This window comes from Watersipora subatra, chromosome 3, assembly GCF_963576615.1.
Source record: "Watersipora subatra chromosome 3, tzWatSuba1.1, whole genome shotgun sequence".
Lineage (NCBI taxonomy): Eukaryota > Metazoa > Bryozoa > Gymnolaemata > Cheilostomatida > Watersiporidae > Watersipora > Watersipora subatra.
The window spans coordinates 31471710-31493392 of NC_088710.1; the positions used below are offsets into that span (position 1 = coordinate 31471710).

The window sequence follows — 21683 nt, forward strand, 5'->3', positions numbered from 1 at the left end:
AGTGTAAGATTAAAACTTATTTCAAATGTGGCTTAGTAAGCTAAATTCATATAAGCTAAATTTAATGTTCAATTATCTTTTCGTGGCTTGGTGCTTTTTTATTCGTTTTTACTCTCACTTGTAGCCGGCATTTTTTAAACAAATCTGACAAGAAAGACTAACCAATACTGGTCTCAATAGCGCCTCTCACTTAGTTGGCTATCTAGCAGCTGCATCGAGAGCTGTTTCATGTACTTGTCTTTCAAATCTATCTCTTATCTTACGAAACTTGTTCGAAATTTTGGTCGTATCTCAAATCTCTTGTATGTCCGGGCGATCGCGTGTCCGCTATGACTGGATATTATACAATGTTTTAGTTTCTCTAACCTGATGTCCTTGTTTGGACTAGTATCATAATAATCACTTAGTTTGACCATTTGGCATGGTCTATATGATTCTCTTTTTAGTATAGTTTGGTAGTGCAGATGTGCCAAGATAGCTTGTAGGTAAGATTATATGCTAGTTGTCTCCTCTTGTTTAACTCTGTCTTGTATTAAATGCTGGATTTTAGTGAAGATTGGAAGCATGCTTGCGTACACTGCACTAGATGACAAGTCAACGAGTGTCCTTATTACCCATGTGCAAGACTTCTTGCAGTAAGTTACATGACTTCTTGCAGTAAGTTTCATGACTTCATGCAGTAAGTTTCATGCCTTCTTGCTGGTCATTCCTGTGTGAAATGTGTTTGACATGTTCAGACTGGCTAGGCACCAATCATTCCTTATAAAACTGCTGTTTTGTGCGTACTTCCTGCTCGGATTTAGGTCATGACTTAGTCCGCAAAACTAGGTCTTAACTTACTGCTTCACTGATGTAAGTTTCAACCGGTATAAACACTAAAAATGGCTGTTCTTTAACACATCGAGTAGGGTGCGAAGGGAAGAGGCACAATTCTATGAAAGTTCACAAACTAATTGTATTACACATTAAAAAGATGTTTGGGCTGCAGCATCCATTTTTAGCTAGGCAATCCTCAACTCCTAATCACCTCTGTATTGGAGTTTTTCAATACATGACGTAAAATTTGAGGGCATTTTTGTTAATTTAAAGTTAATTTAAGTTAATTTAAACTGTAAGTTTAGTGTAAGTTAGAACGAATTTCTCTAACTTTTTAAGTCGATCAAGTTTCATTGATTTTAATCTTGAAACATCCTGGCAGTCAGATTACCTCAAGCATCAAAAACCATCACCAATGATAGAAAAATAATAATACTTTCTGATAGAATCTACTAAAATTTTGCGCAGTTCATCTTCAAGTCACCCTTGACTTGTTTGCGACAATCATAAAACTAAGATTTTTATATAATCCGTTGGAACTGTTCGACACAAAAATACAAATTTGTTTTGATTAACAACCCAATGAAAATAGCCAAGCATGAAGTATGTATTTTCTTGTAGCTATTATAGAGGAACTGTTTTGGTTGTCTTGCAACCAGCATTTCATGAATTATAAAATATTTAACACTTTTATGGTAACTCGGCCTTTATCATAATATTTTTATATTGTTTTTAATCCTGTGTGATTTTTACAGAAGCTAAATGTTAATAATACTATTTTGTTGTCAAAACTTTCAGCCGATTATGCTCAGTGTTATATCGTATTCATGAAAAGTGAGTTAATTTGGTAATATTTTCGTAGTAACTCATGTAACCCAGCTCCTGGCTATCAACTCATTTAGGGGTAGTTAACACCATGTCAACTTGTAACTAAATATTCTTTCCTCAATAAAAAGGAACCTGCGCTAGCTATTGAACAGTTTGCTTTCAGGACACGGAATGCCTTTCTGCAGGGTTCTAGAGGAGCAGTGATAGCCGCAGTCTATGTGTAGTTTTCTCTAATCATGAGACAGAAAACTTGATTTAAATTGGGAGTAACTACCTCATGTAACAATTGATAATCATTAAAAATAAAGGAAAATTAATAATCTATTAATAATAGTTGGTTATTTTATTCATGTCTATGACAAGTTTGAATTAGTGTCCTTATTGTTATATAGCTGGCCGTCCACTCTACCCAACTTTCTAGTAGAACTAGATAATGTCATAGATAACTGATAATGTCATAGACAATCCATTGTTTTATTTCGTTTGAGCATGTTGTAGAACTTTGTCACAAAAACAAATATTACTAAAGGTTTGATAGCAGGGTTTTGGATTACAATTACAACTGTTCGTGAAGAAATAAGGCAAATAGTGTACTCGCTAATAGTGAGTTAGCCAATTAAATGCTTACTTTGGTTGCGCTTTGGCAAACCAAATTTAGCGTGACTAAGTTCGGCCTTGAGGATTTTGTCAATTCGGCAGCTTTTTCTCAATGAAACTTTCAGCTTCTAAAGCTATGGTGAGTCAGCGCACAACCACTCCTTTATCCTACTGGGAATAGGAAACTTGGCTTTATTTACGATATAACGGCTCTACAGATCATAGACGCAGTCAGCAAGTCACTCAAACATGTCTTGTCAAACAGGAATATATTTCTTTATGCTTTTTGTCATTTTATTGTTAACTCCAATGCTTAGTCTGTGGTACTTTCTGAGCAATTAATAAGGTCACAATTTTGCTTTAGGTGGATGTCTAAGAACCAAGGAGATCTGTTTGACACCGCTTCGGACTATTACAGTGCCCCCGCTGAGTACCATCGGAAGGCCATTCAATAATGTACACAAAGCACTTTTACTTAGTTCTCTTCTTTCTGTACCCGTTGGATTTTCTGCCTCCTCTCGTACTTTCCATCTTCTCTTCTTCCCACACACACACCTCCCGTTTCTCTTTTCCTATGACTTATTTAAACTTGAAGCTTTTTTCCGATCACCTTTATACCAAGTGCAATGGAACAAGAAGTAATTTGTGCCGTCGTTATCTTAAATAGTCATCATGTTTTTATCAGTTGGACCCTTAAGAATTTTGTGTTGTTGAATATTCAAAGTTTGTGGGGTGGACAACTCTCATACTTTCTTGTGAACTCAAACAATCGTTCGGTTTTTAGTTATGTCAATCTGGATAAATTATCTCATGCTTTTTTGATTTACCTCTCATTTAAGCATTCTCTGAATTTTTGGTTTTGTCCACATATAGCTCTTGTACATATGTTGTCAATAACTTTTTTGTAAATATTATGGTATATTTTGGCTGTCTATGATAGCAGTTTGGTTATTACCTAAATACGGTTGTTTTGCAGCGTAGATATATTGTCTAGAATAAACACCGCTTTTTATATAAGATGCGATTGTTTGTATAATATATGCGGCATTGATGCAGATCAGCAGACGTAAGGTTAATTGTGAACAAGTGAATCTCAGTTCCTATAATAGTTCATTTATTAGCTGGCTGGGCAATGGTCACAAGACTGATCCATGAATGCTATTAAAACAAGATCGAACACGCAATGGTATGATCAGGAAGACTAGAGATTCTAATAAATGCGTGTGGGGTCAAGGTAGCTCTTGACATTACCGAAAAAGCTAAACGCGTTCCTAGAAATGCTTGAGAGATCGTCTAATGTAAACATCTAGTCCTCAAAAACTGATGATGGTACCAAGATCACTATGCTGGCCTTGAATAACTGTTTAGCATCAAATTAGACTGGCTCACACATGTCAGGGTGGTCCTCTCGACTATTAATCGTCAACTCCGCGCACCTAGATCGATGGCATCATCAAGACAACGCATATATGTCGTCAAACATTGCAGCTGTCAAACTTTCCCGATATTTCCTCTTGCATCGACAACAGTTCGTGCAATGTGTAGCACTTCAGCGATGATGATTAGCCGTCGCCGATCGCTTGATCTACATTATTCTTCATGATAGTGACTGCGGGACTAGTATATCATCGTTTCAGCGGCCGTATAGTATAATAAGAGTGCCAATCTGCGGACTATTCGCTCATGTAAACTATTCAGCGACTATCTCTGTCAGTTTACTGTAAAAAACTTGTTGCCAGTGAAGTGAACACAATAAATAGTGAACAGATCTGGTTAAGAAAGAATAGTCTGTAAAATGAGCCTCGTTAGTCACAAAGGGAGTCACTCATTAGTAGGCAGTATCTCCAATCCTAGAGATACAAATGTAGCATTGTTAGCTTGTATCCAAAAACCACAGGCTAAAACCATGTTAACATTTCAATCAGAATTGCTTTAAAATTACTGTAAACCTTTTTAAAACTTCTGTCGGAGTTGCTCCAAACTAATTTAATTAGTTTTTACTGAATCCGTTAGAGAACACTACGAAATTCTGTTAAAATTTATACCAAAATTGTTTTAAAATCATAAAAGCTTTTCACTTTCATTTTGAGGCTGTCAAACACAACAGTTATTGTAGTCATGTCCACTGCCAGCTACAGGAAACACTTGCATAGTATGCTACTTGCACTTCTGAAACAGCTAGCTATCAGCCTCCCAATTATCAGCCTTAGCCTTGGCTCTCGCATAAAGAAATCTAGTGATTAACCAACTCTTGCTTTATATCTGCAAGGGTGGATAACTCTTACAATAAGACTAGTCAGTTACCTTCATAAGTTAGCCAAATCATTCAAAACCTAAAGCTGTTAGCAGTCTGTGTGATTGCGAAAATAACGGATGCAATACTATTTGAAATGAAGACCCAATGGTTAGTTGGACATAAGATTTGATCTTTGCTGGTCATTAGTGTTCATTAGTGGTAATTTCAAGATGTCCACTAGTGTAAGCAAGGGATGTAACTGAACAATCAGTTGCATTAATATTACCTGAAATATCAAACAAAACAAAACTTCATTCTGTTTGTTTTACAATTTGACAAAATAAATATTCTCAAACTATCTAATAAATGTCAAATCTTTTCAGTTGTCTTCTCATGCTGATATCTGCTGCAAACTAATTATCTAACGCTATCTGCTGATGGCAAGCTTGCTTGATAATCATATTTTTTTAGGTTTGTTGTGATCTTCAGGGTTGAACTTAATGTGAGCTCTTTTATCTCATGTAGTGTGCAAAGAGTTGGCTTGTGCCGCAAAAGGGCTGTGTCTACGGAGAGTAAAATAAAACAGAACACTGATGTATTTCTCCTTTTAAATGCTCTATTAGTAATTTTAAACTATCTAAATCAGTAATCTGGAGCTGCTGATCTCTAAACAGAGACTAGAGTTTGGTTTGCAGCCTACTGATTGTGCCATACAGAACAACGACCTTAAATTGCCAAACGAACAGCGCAGGCCTTGCTAAAGAATGTGATGAAAGAAGATAATATATCTATAATATAAAAGAAAGGTGGTCAATCTATATGTCAGACACATAAAATGGCCGACCCTTATGAACTCTGGGATCGTATTGTAAAAATTGTACGCTGAATTAAAAAGCTGTATAATGAATTTTTTAATTAGCTTCCTGGCAGCTTCGAAAAGTTTATTTTTGAGTTGGTAGAGAATTCGAACAAAGCAATCAATTACAAGCTTGCTGCATCAGATTTGCTAGCACCAGAGCGGCTAGCATCAGAGCGGCTAGCAAGAGCTGATCTAGTTGTTAGCTCATCGCAGTTACAACAAAGACAACAACAGACATGTACATGTGACTGTGCGCGCAATCCTTCTGATATCGAGTATGGTGTTTGCTTAGCGCAATGTTCTCGATGTGGCTGGACATGTCTGAAACCATCGATAAGTATTCGACAACTGAGAACGTGCCCAATTGGAGCGAAGAAATTAATGTCATTTCTGTCACCAACAGTGGTGACTTTTTTGGTGATTGAACCCCCAACCTGTAGTAGGTCAGGCGCTCTAGACCACTAGAACCCTGTTGCTCACCAATGTACCTCTCTTCATATTTGAGGGTAAGTCAATCCTGCCAATGAAGTAAGAGCTTGTTTTTACAAAGTCACGACTAATATCAAAGAATGTCACTCAAGTTTAAAATCACTTTTTAAGCTCTGTCATGACCTTCCGATCTCTCAAATGAACTCATCAAGTCCTATATATTCATACTATATACTCTGTGTATTACTGGCTGTACTAATGGTGGTAACGCTTATCCATTTCGTTAGAATCTCATTCAAATATAACTAAAAAGATTTAAGAAGATTGTTTCACCATGTACTCATCAAGTGTCGGTTTATCTGGTGTTATAAACAAGTCTCTAGGGTTAGTTACCTCTTTCCCCGCTGCTTCAACTAAATATGTTTATACAGAACTTGGATATACAGTGAGTAACCTAACACATCTATTGGAATAAACTTTACTCTCACGCTGTTGACCTTTGACATCTCGGTAATTGATGACACCTGAATCTTATTAAATATGTTTATTTATGATACTTTTTGCCCGCTTCCCACTTGACTTCCCTAATCTTCAGGCCGAAATACTGACTTCCCTGACAGCTATGAGCAAGGGATTACAAGTACGAGAAGAAGAAGATGTGACAGATTAAGTCGCTGCTGAATTGTGTGCCGAAGTTGTACATTCGTATCTAAAGTTGTCAAAGAGCTGACGCTGCCTCTAATATTCTTATAACATTTCTGACGATCAACTCAAGGAAATACAAAGCAAAGGGTAAAGTGTTTAATATTGTCTGTGACTTATGGCAAACTTATTGGTGCATGAACTAAACATGGCAGCAATTTGACAAGGTTTTGCAGTGTTGCAATATATTTGTGTTTGTTATCATCTCTTACTAACCTAACAAAGTATACATAAATATTGGTTTGGTGTGGACTGTGGCACCCGCAATGCTTGACGTACAAATGCAACAACACGCTTGGACAAGGTCGTCAGTGGTATGATGTGGGGCGGGTGTATTATCTTGCAGGTAATGTAAACAATGTCGCTATCTATCTGTATCATGCAGGCAAAAGCTGCACAGTTAAAATTTTTGTTCCTGCATTTCTTGTAGCCTCTGCCTGCACCAGTGACATCCTTTGATAACACTTGCTAGCAGGTGCCATGTGGTGGTCTACTCTTGGATTCCTTCTTGTTGCCACATCAGGCATTGTAGGTAAGTCCAGCCACTGCTCAGGATGCGTGCTGTTGTTGGATGTTACTGAGCTTAACGCACCTTCTCCTATACAACCTTCCTCATCTTGTAATAATTAACACATCAATCGAATTTGTATTTTAATGTGTTTTCAGACATTTTGCAGTATTGTACGTGAAACAGTTAATGATAGTTCTATTTCGTTTTCAATAACCATGTTAAATTTAAACATTGTGTTTTTGCAAGGTAAACCTTTATCCAAGTGTATTTAAAAGCAATGCAGGAAAATTAAATACAGATTTTGTGTTAGACTAGTGCTGACCTTGTCATCCGCTGACTAAAGCTGTTATTGTTAGCTAGGATGAAGTGTAATTTATTTACTGTATCTTGATATTCTATCAGCGCTGCATTGGCAGCTTTTCTTTTATTTTGCAAAGCCTTGTCATATTCTAGTCAGTTTATAACACATACAACCTATTGGAATGGATAAAACATTACTATAATAATACCCGTGTTTGTCCGAAGTCACAGTTCGAGGTTAAAAAATATTTGCATTACACAGGGTTTGAACTCAAAACAATAGGCTTTGGCAACCAGCACACTATTATCGCACCAAACATTCACCGTCATTCTTCCAGATTTATTATCCGTATACTTATGCTCTGCGCTATATTGGCACATCTGAACATCTCTCTGACCATAACAAATAACAAAACCCATAGACTGCAGTTTGTTTGCAGAGATACTTCTAAAGTACTATCACTGTTCACTAGTAGAGCAATATTTAGTGTGCATAAACATCAATAAGACTATAACCTCAACTGCTTCAGTTTTGCTGATGCCATGTGACCATGATAAATGGGTGAAACTCCTTGGCAAGAACTAATCCTAGAATTTACAACCATTTGGCAGCGCAGCGCTGTCAAATGATTATCATTCCAATAGAAAAAGTTACAATTTGAGTTAATACTTCATTGTTTATAAATTTCAGCTGACATTTATGAGAAGCTGTGTGTAGTTTTCTCATTACTAATTAACATTACCAAATTTTTGTTATTTTAGTACAATAAGAAATGGTAAGAAATTAACGAATGCCTGATGCCACGTAACACTTTACCAAGTTGTATTGAATAGAAAACATTTTCAAGTTAGATGAAATGTTGAAAGTGCTTTTATGTGTATAAAGTGGTCTGTAAATCGATGCATAGTACAGTGTCCAGGGAGGTCTATTACGTCTCTCTAGCCTATCTCCTTGTTGTACTGCACACGACTTGACAACGTCTCCTTGTTGTCTCCTTGTTATCTCCTGCACACGGCTTGACAACGTCTCCTTGTTGTACTGCACACGACTTGACAACGTCTCCTTGTCTGAAGTTGTGTACAGTGGCTGGTGAAGAGTAAAATTGTTGCATACACAGCACCCTTTATGCATATGTACAGGGACAGTCAGGCACTCACGTAGCAATACATGTGCTGTCTTTTGGCGGACTAACCATAAATATAAGTAATACACTGACATGTTAGATTTTGTGTTTACTTTAATTTCACAAACTCATCTATAGTCACTCATCTACAGCAGTCAATTAATGGGATGACTACCTAGTGAGAATATTTACATAAGACAGATGACATGTTGGGCTGCCCAGTCCTTTAGCAGGAAGCCTTATGAAGGCTTTCTCTGTTGCTGTACTGAACCTTTGCCCCAAGCATAACTGGCATGTAACAACAGCGGAGTGCTGATACTCTGAAAAGATAGTCTTTCAAAAAGTTTAGGCTGAGAAGAAAGTAAAAACTTGTCCTAATCAGCATGAGGCATCAGCATGGCACATCAGCACCGCAGCCTTGCGTATGACCTGATGTGTCATCTTGTGTAGGACCTTGTGTTTGACCTTGTGTATGGCTTGATGTGGAGCTTGGTGTGTGGGCTGGTGTAGAACCTGAGGTGTAGTCTGATGTGAGACTTTGTTTGTGATCTCGTGTGGGGTCTGATTCATAGTATGGCATGATGCTTGTTGTAGAGCCTCTTGTCAGATCTGATATGCCTGGTATGCGCCTTGATACGAGACATGGCGTGGTGGTCCGATGTGGGGTTGGCAGGTCGTGATGTTAGGCTTTCACGGTCTTATGTAGAACTTGATGTTGTGCTTGATGCGGGACCTAAAAGAAGACAAACTTTTAAAATTAAATATCGGTCAAAATTGGATTGCTGATGAGCTCCGCCGCTCAATATTTTCTCGGTCTGTGTAAAACATCTCAAGTTTGTTTATATCCTTTATAGATGGCGCCAATGTCCTCAACTGCACATTTCAAACCGACGGTTATTTTCCTCGGAATGATATGTGCGGCTTCACACAGTCAGCGACGGATGACTTTAACTGGTCTGCAGGGCAGTTTGGTACTTTTACTTCTCAAACAGGACCTTCTCGCAGCCACTCTGGTGCACTCAATGGTAGGTTTTGTACATTTTCATAATATACATGTTTAGATTTTCTAGAAGCACTCAATACATCAGAAATGCTTAGGATTTTTTTCATTTGGAATACAAATTGTTTCACAACGACAATCCATGAACACGCTTATTGAGGGCGATTGCCTGTAATACATGCAAAGATGGATTCTTGAATCTCTAATCAGATACATCGTTGCACATTTATACAAAAACCTCAAGTTCTAAGGTTGCCAAGTAACCTGGCTTTGCCTGAAGGGGTCCTACTTTTTCACAGCAAATAAGCCACAGTGAGTCGGATCTTATAACTTTTCCCACATGTGAGAATTTATTAAAATCACGGAACATCACGGAACATTACTGAACATCACGGAACATCATGGAACATTACGGAACATTGCTCTTGTGATACTAAACACTATTCCTATAGAATGGTGCAAGTTGTGAATGTTGGTCTTGCGAGTTGAGAGACACAGGTTCGAGACCGGCATAAAGCAATCTTTTACAAATCACTTTAACTCAGTGCACTGGGTACAAGATTAGAAGATCAGAGGTTTATAATGCAGTAGATATAATGCTGTATATGGAACAGATGATATGACTATGTATAGCATATTTGATAATGTAAGTGATGTTTTTACTGGATTAAAAACAATGATCAGGGTTATTGAGGCTTTAGCTGTTTGAGAAATAATTTTAGAATTAGTATCCTATCTTGTGTCTCCAAATTATTTAATTCCTGAATTTTGACATCCAAGAAAGCAGAACTTTTGGTAAGGGCAACCATTACAGCCTCTCAGCTATACCTATAGACGTAACTATGTGAACAAGCCATTCTCAGAATACGGAGTGGAAACTCTATGGAAACCCATCCTACACCTTCTCCGGCCTGAGTTCTAGTTTATTCTATTTAAATAATCAATGAACCCTCAAAAAAATTTGTATGTAGCATCTATGCAATATTTGACAATATACACTAGCTATACATATACATAGACATATACATATAGGCCTTTGCTAGACTGATCCAGACAATACCCGCTGTCCAGCTTCGAACATTGACTGCTAATCTAAAACTTTGATTTTAAAAACCTAATGTTCTCAAATTTAAATTTGATAAACTACATGTAAGCTGGCATGACTTATACACATGTACATGAGATGTGACAGCTTTACTCTTTAGCATTGAGAAGGGCATTTTGCCAGCTGACCTTAAACACTCTGCTGCCAAAGAGCAGTAATGTAAACATAAACATCTGTTTATTAGAAAGCTGACCAGCATCTGCCATCAGACCTGGCCTTTGTGGTCAAGAATGAGTTCAAAGGTCAATCATTAGGAGTCATCATTTTTTGCTGTCAATTAGTTGTTTTCTCTTTTAGCTAATAACCATGTAAAGATACTTAGCTATAACAGTGTGATTGTCTGAGCAATTTATGGGTTTTTTATGTACACTATATATTATCAAGTATCTACTGTGTTACTATAGCTCTTTACTATATATTATCAAGTATCTACTGTAGTTACTATAGCTCTATACTGTATATTATTTAGTTTCTACTGTTGTTAATATAGCTCTGTACTATATACTGTCTAGTGTCTACTGTAGTTACTATGTACATGTAATCAAGTCAATATAGTGAACTTCCATATTACTAACTGAATATTATGTTTTGGAATTATTATAAACTTGTCAGCTCAACAGTTTATAATAATTTAAACTTAAAGCTCAGTTACGAAAAGTTTAGTTTTACTTTATTGAATGCTTGAATGAATCGAAACCTTTTTCCGGAGTTTTCTCTAGATATTCCATGTATAAAGCACCCAATTCATATGCAAGAATATTTAACCCTCGCACCTATTTCAGGTCTGATTGATACAGAATCCGATCAATTCACTCTTATCTAACATTCTCTCTTATCTCAGCGTTTACCAACACCAGCTATCTCAAATTTTTGTTTAGCAAAACGACTTCAGTTATCTCAGAGCTTAGATGGTGCAGCGTTTATCTCAAGTATCTGATATTCTATACGCCATACATTGAAAATTGATCAGGTCTATTTTCAACAAACGAGAGCAGAGAATTATTATTGCCTGAAAAATATACGATTGAATTAAAGGGCATTACACATTTGCATCTTTGTTCACACCTACGGTAGCAACACCAAAGACAAACATACATTCTCTTATTTACAGCATCAACATCACACATGAACATGTGTATTTGAATATACAGCGCCAACTGTATTTGAATATACAGTGTCAACTAACTGCTTGTATTAAAAGTGACAATACATAGTATACTCTCTAGAGTATTGAGTTTTTACTATGACAAACTATGCCCACTTGTCTGAAGCCACGGTTGAAGGTTTGGAAAAAATATTGCATGACGCGAGACTTGAACTCATATTATCAAACATATATGATCAAACAGTAAGTCTTTACTATAATAGGAGTCATGTCCGTCTGTCCAAACTATGCTGAGAGGCTAGGAAAAAAGGCATTTCACAGGAATCAAACTCATATATTCAGATTAATAGTCAGACACACATCTAAGTGCACCACTCGCCCACCTAGTTTCATCGCAGAATAACTGGGTAGATAACTATCACACCTGACAATCTCTCACGCAGCACCAGAGGGATTACTAGAACCATAAGATATCTATAATCTGTTGGACTCTATCTAAGAATCATTGTTCAAGCAGTAACTCTTTCCAGAACTAGTTGCCAGTTAGAGTTGAATGTGAGCTGATCAAATACTAAATTCTATATGGGACTAATTGGCTGTTAGAATCTTAAAAGACCTGGTTTTAGACAAAACCAGTCTAATGCTAGACTTTTAACCTTTCTTTACTTATACTTGTATGGGAAAGAATATGACCATTTTCAAAAAAATTTGTTCACAACTTTTCGCCAGAACTTTGGAGAAGGCTAGTCATCTATAAGTTAGACTTACTAGATCACGTTTCAGCAAGAAACTGTGGAATGTTTTACAGGCTTCACGCTGATGTACAAGACAACCAACAGGATTTACCGTAATCGTTAGTTACTAGTTAGCTGAGGTCTTCTCCTACACTCATTCATCTGACAATTGTAATTGATATAATGTCTATTAGCAGCACTTCTAATATATAACATCATGATATTGTCTGTTTAAGAAAACTGTGTGACAGTGCATGATGGAAGTAGTGGTGGGATAGGGAAGTAAACGGGTGGAAGACTTTTAACATAAGCATTGATCACTTTGATCAATTTCTCTTCCCATGAAGTTGATCATTTATCAGTTATGCGAAATGCTCAACTTGTCATACACCACATCTTCCTGGTCCATATAGCTCTCTATGAGGGTTCGGTGGCTTTGCTTCTCATTTGTATGCAGATAGAAAGCCGTGCTGCTCAGTTAAGCTGTGGTCAAATGGCAAACATACTCAGACTTCCAAAGTGAGATTATCTCAACCAATGTTTGCAAGGAATGTCTACAAGTGGTTCCAAATGAATTGAGGAGTTTTTCTTTGTTTAATAATGTTCCACCTAATATCAGTTTTCATAACGAAGAAAGGGACTTCAAACACTATGTGTCAAACCATTTAATTTGACTAACTACTGCCCTTTGTCTGGCATAACTTGGGTAACATTTCTGTTTGAAACAAATTTACTGTCAATAAAGAGATAGAAGAGAATGCTTGCTTTGGTTGCACTTTGTTTAACTGAATTGAGTATGACCAGGCCAAGTTTCAACCCAAGGTCAACTCGGAGGGTTTTGTTAATTTGGCAGCTTCTCCATAATTAAGCCTTCAGCTTCTAAAGTTATAGTGGGTTGCCAACTTGCCGTACTGCCCCTCCTTCATTCTACTCGAAGAAGGAAACTTGGCTGTATTTGCAATACAATTGCTACTACAGATCAAGGATACATTAATTATTTATGGTTTGACTTGTTTTATGAATTGTTTTTCACTATTAAACAGTTTATTTATTTTACAAAAGACTGCATTACAACTTGTCTATAATTTACAAATGGTACCAGTTTGTTTTGTACCACCTACGTTTTTGTTTAGCACAGTGAATGTACTCCCACTGCCAGATATGTTAATTTATGATTGTAGTTTATACTTACCCGAAGATGCACTCAACAAATGTATTGGTTATTCTGCTAATCTTTTGTCAAAAGAGATAAGATATACCTTGACTTAGTAGTTTCCAGTTTTCCTTTTATAAATTTTGTTCTTCCGTTTATAGCAGCACATGTCAATATTTTTCTTTATACGTTCATTTTTGTGGCACCATATGTAAAATATTTGTTCTATAAAAATAATTATAGACTGCCCAATAAAAGTATATATATATACATAATACTGTTTAATATACGTCAAAACATTAAAGTTAGAATTTTTGAAATGTACAAAGTGTCAAAATCAAGCTACCTTCTATTTAAAGGGTACTACATGTACATCGAGTCGAGCTACAAACCCTCAGGATCATATGCAAGACTGACTTCTCCAGCCTTCATCAAACCTCAAGGAGAAGCAGGAGGCTGTGTTGAACTCTACTATCACATGTATGGAGTAGATATCGGCACACTAAATATCTCTGTATACGATAATACGCAAGCTGGGCTCGTCGCCAACTTCCAGCGAACAGGTCAGTGCAGACAGACTTGATGATCAGTGTCAACAGGTACTTGGCACATTGCATATATGTATTAAATCGGTGGACTGAACGCGAAGATTTTTTACCATCTTATGTTGTGCTTCTGGGTAGAGAAAGTTGACAAACATTCAACTCCTTTTGTTGCAGGCGAGCAGGGAAATGAGTGGCTGAGGGCTAGCCTAAATCTTAACCTGCCTGCGAATAGCCCATTAGAGCTCCAACTTATAATAGATGCGTATGTGTCGAACAGCACTACTGGGTACGACAGAAAAGGAGATATTGCTGTCGATGACGTCAGCATCAACACAAACGGACAGTGCGCAGATGGATCTGGTGAGATAGGCTCATTATTTAGATAAGTTTCGGTTTGGTGTCCAGTAGGTTTTTTTAGCATGTCTCAGAAGTTGTTAAAGTTCAAGAAGTACTTTGTTGTCTAATTAGCTGAGTTCCTGCTGACCTTCCTATTGACCTGAATAAAAATGTTTTTATCGCCCGCTAGTAAGTTATTAAAGTTATCAACTCATGGAAATGTTACACAACATCCTTAGAGATAAGAAGGGGCGTTTCATTGACCTGTCAACTCTTGTCTCTATCTTCTGCCATCAATTGGTCTTATCTAATGAAAGAGGATAGTTGCATTAAATTACCAGTCAACGATGATAATATACAGCTGCATAGTGTGGGCACTGGCCGGCACGAATGTCCCTTTCGCAAAGATTCACACTGATATGCTGCCCTCCTCTAGGTGCTTTGTGATGATCACATCAGATATGCCTACTTATGACAACATCACAAAAGTTTTAACCAAACATTTCACACAACAAACATTACTAATCTTGTTAAAGTGATTACTGGTTATCAACAACCTTAGTTTTTGTCACTTCCTGTTGAGACATGCTCGTTGTCATTAATATCTAGATTATCACAGGCTTCTCTGCAGAAATGTCCAAAAGCTTTTTTTATAACTTCTTATTGTCTAGCATCCGTCATCAAAACTTTTTACATAACATTAAACTATTAAACAAATTATATGTCTCAGTAATAATTAAAAAAATCATGTTTAACAAGAATTAGTAAGGTTTGTAGGAATTGGTCCCTAAATATTTTTCATAACTATGAACAGACAACTCCTATAAAAAGTTGGCTTGTTTTACAGCATCTATAAAATATACAATTTTTATTAAAGGTTTTCATGCAAGGGTGAATTCTTGATGATAAAATAAAGAAGCTAAGATGTAGGTGGGTATTATGGTACAGGACATACAGCAGTATTTTCATCTGCTTTATAGAGATACCAACTACAGTGTACCCCAACTCTGTAAGCCAATCAGCTGCAACTAGCCCGTCGTCTGGGCAGGACTGGGCGTGTGACTTTGAGCCTCTGGGCTCTATATGTGGTATGAACAAGCTGAATGGCGGTGCAAGTTTCACAGTGACAACCAAAAGTTTGCGACCAACAACAGGACCACAGACTGACCACACTACCAGCAATGGTAATCAACTTTCTTATATATCGTTAGACTGCTTGTGGTGTCAATGCTGGAGGGTTTATAACTTTATAGAATCATGTGATAATAAAGAGAGTTAGCGAAAGAGACATTTGATAGTGATAATGAAAAAAAAGAGAGAAACAAATACTTAGGGTGCAGCCAGAGATGACTAGTTATATAAAAGATTTATTTTAGAGTTAGGTAGATGTAGGGTATGTTTACACAAGGCCGATTTGCCAGAGTTGTGGTGCTTTTGCCGAAAGAGTCGAAGTTGCAAGGGCTTCTAGTCTGTTTATGATTTGAAATAAATTTCTGCAAAGCCTTCACACTAAACCAACTAGAACCATGACTATATAACATGTGCTCCGCTTTGAGCCAATGATATACAACATTGGTATCCATTCCATTTTGACTGTTTCTCAGCATAAACACAAAAGAGAGCCAATTCATTTCTACACTCCCTGCCCTTGTATACATAATAAGTATAGTAATTACTAATTACTAATTAGTATTGGTGTTAAATCGGCCTGGTGTACACACAGCTAATGCTATTTTTAGTTGATCACTTGCGAGAACAGAATATATTTGGAAATTATTAGGAAATATGATTATTCCAATCTATCTTGCACTTCATCAATGGCGGTCATCAAAATCAGACAAACATAGTACGCAGCATTTCACTGCTCTTGCATCAGAGGAAACTAAGACAAAGCCGTTTTTACAACCAATTTTCATTATATACCAAATCGACTTTGTCGGCGTAGAAGCAACTCCGATAAGTCGGTCAGGTGTAAACACCCACTAACAGTTCAGAGACAGTAATAATGCAACAGTACAGTTATACCTACTAAAGCTTTTCACGAGTTTATCATTCTTTATATATAATCAAGAGAAGATAACACTGAATAGATGTTAAGTTTTTTTCTAATTAATGATATTCGAATATTTTATGTTTAAAGGGCATTTCTTATGGATGCAAGGAATAGGAGTATCTGAAAATAGCTCAGCAGTTGCTGAGACTCCACAGTTTGATAAGCAGTACAACTGTTTCACTTTCTGGTACCACATGTTTGGTGCTGGGGTCGGGAGACTAAATGTGGCAGCCAAAGTTGGGAGTGTTTCACAGTATCTCTGGAGTCAAACAGGTTTGCAATGTATAACTCTTTGGAGTCAAACAGGTTTGCAATGTATAAGTCTCTGGAGTCAAACAGGTTTGCAATGTATAACTCTCTGGAGTCAAACAGGTTTGCAATGTATAACTCTCTGGAATCGAGCGTGTGTACAATGTATAACTCTCTGGAATCGAGCGTGTGTATAATGTATAACTCTCTGGAATCGAGGTTGTGTACAATGTACCACTCTCTGGAATCGAGCGTGTGTACAATGTATAACTCTCTGGAATCGAGCGTGTGTACAATGTACAACTCTCTGGAATTGAGCATGTGTACAATATATAACTCTCTGGAACCGAGCATGTGTACAATGTACAACTCTCTGGAATCGAGCATGTGTACAATGTATAACTCTCTGGAATTAAGCGTGTGTACAATGTATAACTTTCTGGAACCGAGCATGTGTACAATGTACAACTCTCTGGAATCGAGCATGTATACAATGTACAGCTCTCTGGAATCGAGCATGTGTACAATATATAACTCTCTGGAAATGAGCATGTGTACAATGTACAACTCTCTGGAATCGAGCATGTGTACAATGTATAACTCTCTGGAATTGAGCATGTGTACAATGTATAACTCTCTGGAACCGAGCATGTGTACAAAGTATAACTCTCTGGAATTGAGCATGTGTACAATGTAAAACTCTCTGGAATCGAGCATGTGTACAATATATAACTCTCTGGAATCGAGCATGTGTACAATGTATAACTCTCTGGAAACGAGCGTGTGTACAATGTATAACTCTCTGGAATCGAGCGTGTGTACAATGTACCACTCTCTGGAATCGAGCGTGTGTACAATGTATAACTCTCTGGAATCGAGCGTGTGTACAATGTACAACTCTTTGGAATTGAGCATGTCTACAATATATAACTCTCTGGAATCAAGCATGTGTACAATGTATAACTCTCTGGAGCCGAGCATGTGTACAATGTATAGCTCTCTGGAATCGAGCATGTGTACAATGTATAATTCAAATAATAATAAAAAAATCTGCAGCTTGAATGGTTTTTAGAATTTTTGATTCATGAAGCAATGATAAAGGATGACTAGAACATACAGAGAGAGAGAGAGAGTTGTCTTTCTTTTGTGTTGTAATGTTGAAAATAAGAAAGAAAACGATTCTTAATTCTAGAGATTGCAAATTAAATTGGCAATCTTTACTATATTACAATCCGTTGTGGTCCAGTTGTCTGTCTGTCTGTCTGTCTGGCTGCTAGGAAGTTAGGAAAAAAGAATGCTTTTAACAAGATCCCCACTTTTGGGTTTTGTTTTGGTAGAAAAACAAATACATGTATGTCATCTTACCACTCTTTGATTTCTGGAAGAAATGTGCATACTGTTATTACGCGTGACAACCTCCCCCAACACACTAGGCTGCAAGGGTATTTAGAAATAAATAGCTGGCAACTACTAGAAATATTTTCATGCAAATTGACTAACAGAGCATTTACTGAGCCTTCCGTAAACAGATCACAATAGCCAGTATTGCTAATATGCCACAAGTAATTATACAATATTAATGCAAAAAAGATCAGTCTTTAGAATGGGTTGACAAGCTACTTGATGGAATTTATTGACTTCCAGCGACGAGGTGAAAAATTTTGAAGTCTTATCTTTTTATGTTGAATTTTTGCTATAAATACAATTTTTTAAAAGTTTTGCTGTGAATCCATTACAAATGATGGTAGTAGACATGTGTTGTTTGATATGGCTTGTCATCGTAACCTGCATATGGCTTTTAGGCGACCAAGGAGACAACTGGAAGCAAGGACGTGTCAGAATAGTGGGAGGAGCCACCAAACTTATCATAACTGCAATAAGAGGCACTACTGCGGACTCAGATATCGCGATAGACGATTTGAAGTTGTCCTTGACCGACTGTGATGGTGAGTCATTACTTTTTCTTTACATGTTCTACTTCCTTCTATTTGTTTTACTTTAGTTATTTAGAGCTTGTTTTTTTCTAGAATGGATTCAAAGTACCATAGCATATATGCATACCAATACCATACCATACTTTAGTATATATATACATATACATGTACTTATTATATATATATATATATATATATATATATATAGATATATAGGTATATACATGTATATATATATTATATATAATATGTTATAATATTACATATAATATATTATATATATTATATATAATATTTGTATATATATAATATTTATATATATACATATATATATCTATATATATATACAAATATTATATATAATATATATACTAGCTGTGCCACCCGGTTTTGACCGGGTAATAGAAAAGTCTTTGGACAGAAAATTGATTTGTATTTAACATATAACAACATTTGCCATTCTAACTTTCTAACTACATATCATGAGAAAAGTGTTTTGTCTTATAAACAATGAGAAGTAGTGAGAGTTGCTCGCTATTAGCCAGTTTAATAATGTGAGCGAACAGCTTCTCGTGACGTTATGCTATGACCCGCGTCATACGCAAAGCAGTTAGGCATTCGCTCTCATATAATGACTTATATTGGCAAACTAGCAATTCGATTTCTGTAGTCTAGTGGGTAAGGTGTCCGAGGGGTAAGGGCCTGAGATCAAAACTTCTTCGGTACAGCATATTTATTCCAAGACTTAAAGGATGACTTGCAACAGAATTCACATTACAGTTATTTGGTATCAAAAGATTCACCATGTCTTACTCTGTTGTGTTGTAGGTGCAAAATATGCAGGAATGTGATTACAAGCTCTTAAAAGCTAAAAAAAAAACAAACAGTTAATTGCAGCCACACGAGACTGCCGTAGTTTGGATTCTTTTTCCAAAACGGCTCAAATGGGACGTAGTTGTTACAAGATGGTTTCTGTTTACACTTTCATGCAACCTCATTCATCGAAATATTTTCACAAATATATTTCACGCATTCAATAAAACCATGTCTATTGTTCTTACGCGTCTGTTTTATCGTCATTGTAATGCTGTCACTTTTAGCACTGATATCTTATAACTTACCGTAAAAATTCGTTTAATTTTTCAACCTTATGTTGAAGGAGTACATATCATTGTCTGATAATCATGACGAGCCTGTTGGTCACCTGTGATAATCGAAAAGTGCTGCAAAAATTATTTGCGAAGTATTGAGTCAGATGATCAGATTACGACTTGACGGTTAGATCAAGCCGAAACAAAACTGTAAAGTAGTGAGCATTTATATTTGATACGAGTCTTCGGTAAAACCCGAAGTGTTTGTCTAAACTATTGCTACGATACGGTTTATATTGAGCTTTTTATTGGCCTTTCAATTCACGTGAGAACATCATGTGACAAGACAATAACCAAATGTAATGACAATGTCAGAGAAATAAACAGATTCCAATCTACGGCAGCTTTTCGTTTTTGAGCTTTTAAGAGCTTGTAATGCCATTCCCATATATTTTGCACTTACAACACAACAGAGTAAGACATGGTAAATCTTTTGATACCAAATAACTGTAATGTGAATTTTGTTGCAAGTCAACCTCTAAAGATCTATATCCGGACAATCAATCCTACAAATGACAAACTTTGAGAAATATATATATGTATATATATCTATATATACATATATATGTACACTGAGATTTATATATATATGTACATTTTGACATTGATATATATAGGCCTACACTTATACAGACGTATATACTAACATTCAAATTGCAAGTCTACTAACAACGCACATAACCACAAGGCTAAGCCACAATCCTATCACACCAATCGCTCTTATCATATATGTACTGTATATCCTTTTCACAATCAATACGGAAGCGAAACACAATGTTTTTTGTACGCGCAAGACAAGGGCAAAACATTCAATTTTCTTCCGTTATACAGTATCAACAAAAAGTTCTATCAAAATTAAGATTTGGCAGTCAGTGTGCTGATTACTTTGAAATTACGAAGATGCTGATATGCTATTCGACGAATTCCCTCTCACAATGCCTGAAAAAGATACAATGCTCGCTTTCTCTCTCATTTCACTTGTATTCATTATTTATAAGTTATGGAGAAATTGAAACCGGAAACAGATAGGTGATAAAATTTTAGCTGATGACAAAGTTGAAGTTTAGTAAAATACAAACTAAAACTTAGCTTTAAGTATGTGTTTAGTAAGCTAAATTCATTCAAATTAAATTCAACATTGATGTTGTCTGTCTCAAAGGTAAGAACTCCCTACAGTACGTACAGCAAAGTAGTACATGGTAATGGTACATTTTATTGCTGATCGTAACTGTAGAGTAAATACACTAAACTTACTGTAGGTAACTACAGTTACTGAGGTTAGCATCCTATTTTGCTACTAATTTTTAATAAGTAGGCCTACATAAAATTTAGATGATTTTTACCAGGGAGTGTTTGCATGAGATAATTACTATCGGTTTCTATACCACTTGATACGGCATTTTTGCCTTACGATGCCGACACGGCAACGAATTAAAACTATATAATTGTATACTAAATCATTTTTTACTGTAATCATAGCAAAACTGACTTTATCTTGCCATTACTCGCTAATTATTTCACATTCACATCTTAAAACCTTTACAGTTGTTTTATTTTTCTCTTAATTTATTGCAACCACATAAAACAATTTTTTCTGATATGAAATTCGAAAATTAAATGGTAATTGTTGTTTAACGCTAAATAAAAATAATAATAAAAATAGTTTTCTGTGCAAAGACTTTTATTACCCGGGCAACGCTTGGCATTCACTTAGTATATACATATGCTAGGTGAATGCTCCTGTGGTTTGGTTTATAAAGAAGTCTGCACAGAAAATTTATTTTTATTTGACATAAAACGACAGTCACCAATATAACTTTAAAACTTCATATCATGAGAAAATCTGTTTTGTGCAGTTCAAATAAATCAAGTAAAAAACTAAAACAACTGTAAAGGTGTTTAAATGCAAAACAATT

At 36.2% G+C, this 21683-nt stretch overlaps 1 protein-coding gene across 1 annotated transcript in view; it reads left to right on the top strand.

The window, feature by feature from the left end:
- LOC137390503 (MAM and LDL-receptor class A domain-containing protein 1-like) overlaps positions 1-21683 on the top strand; it is an 83057-nt gene that overhangs the window by 33346 nt on the left and 28028 nt on the right. The window contains exons 10-18 of the mRNA XM_068076832.1: positions 551-635; positions 2606-2684; positions 8997-9075; positions 9257-9427; positions 13859-14062; positions 14219-14404; positions 15361-15564; positions 16521-16706; positions 18485-18628. Coding sequence (XP_067932933.1) covers positions 551-635; positions 2606-2684; positions 8997-9075; positions 9257-9427; positions 13859-14062; positions 14219-14404; positions 15361-15564; positions 16521-16706; positions 18485-18628 — 1338 coding nt within the window. The remainder of the gene's footprint in view (positions 1-550; positions 636-2605; positions 2685-8996; positions 9076-9256; positions 9428-13858; positions 14063-14218; positions 14405-15360; positions 15565-16520; positions 16707-18484; positions 18629-21683) is intronic.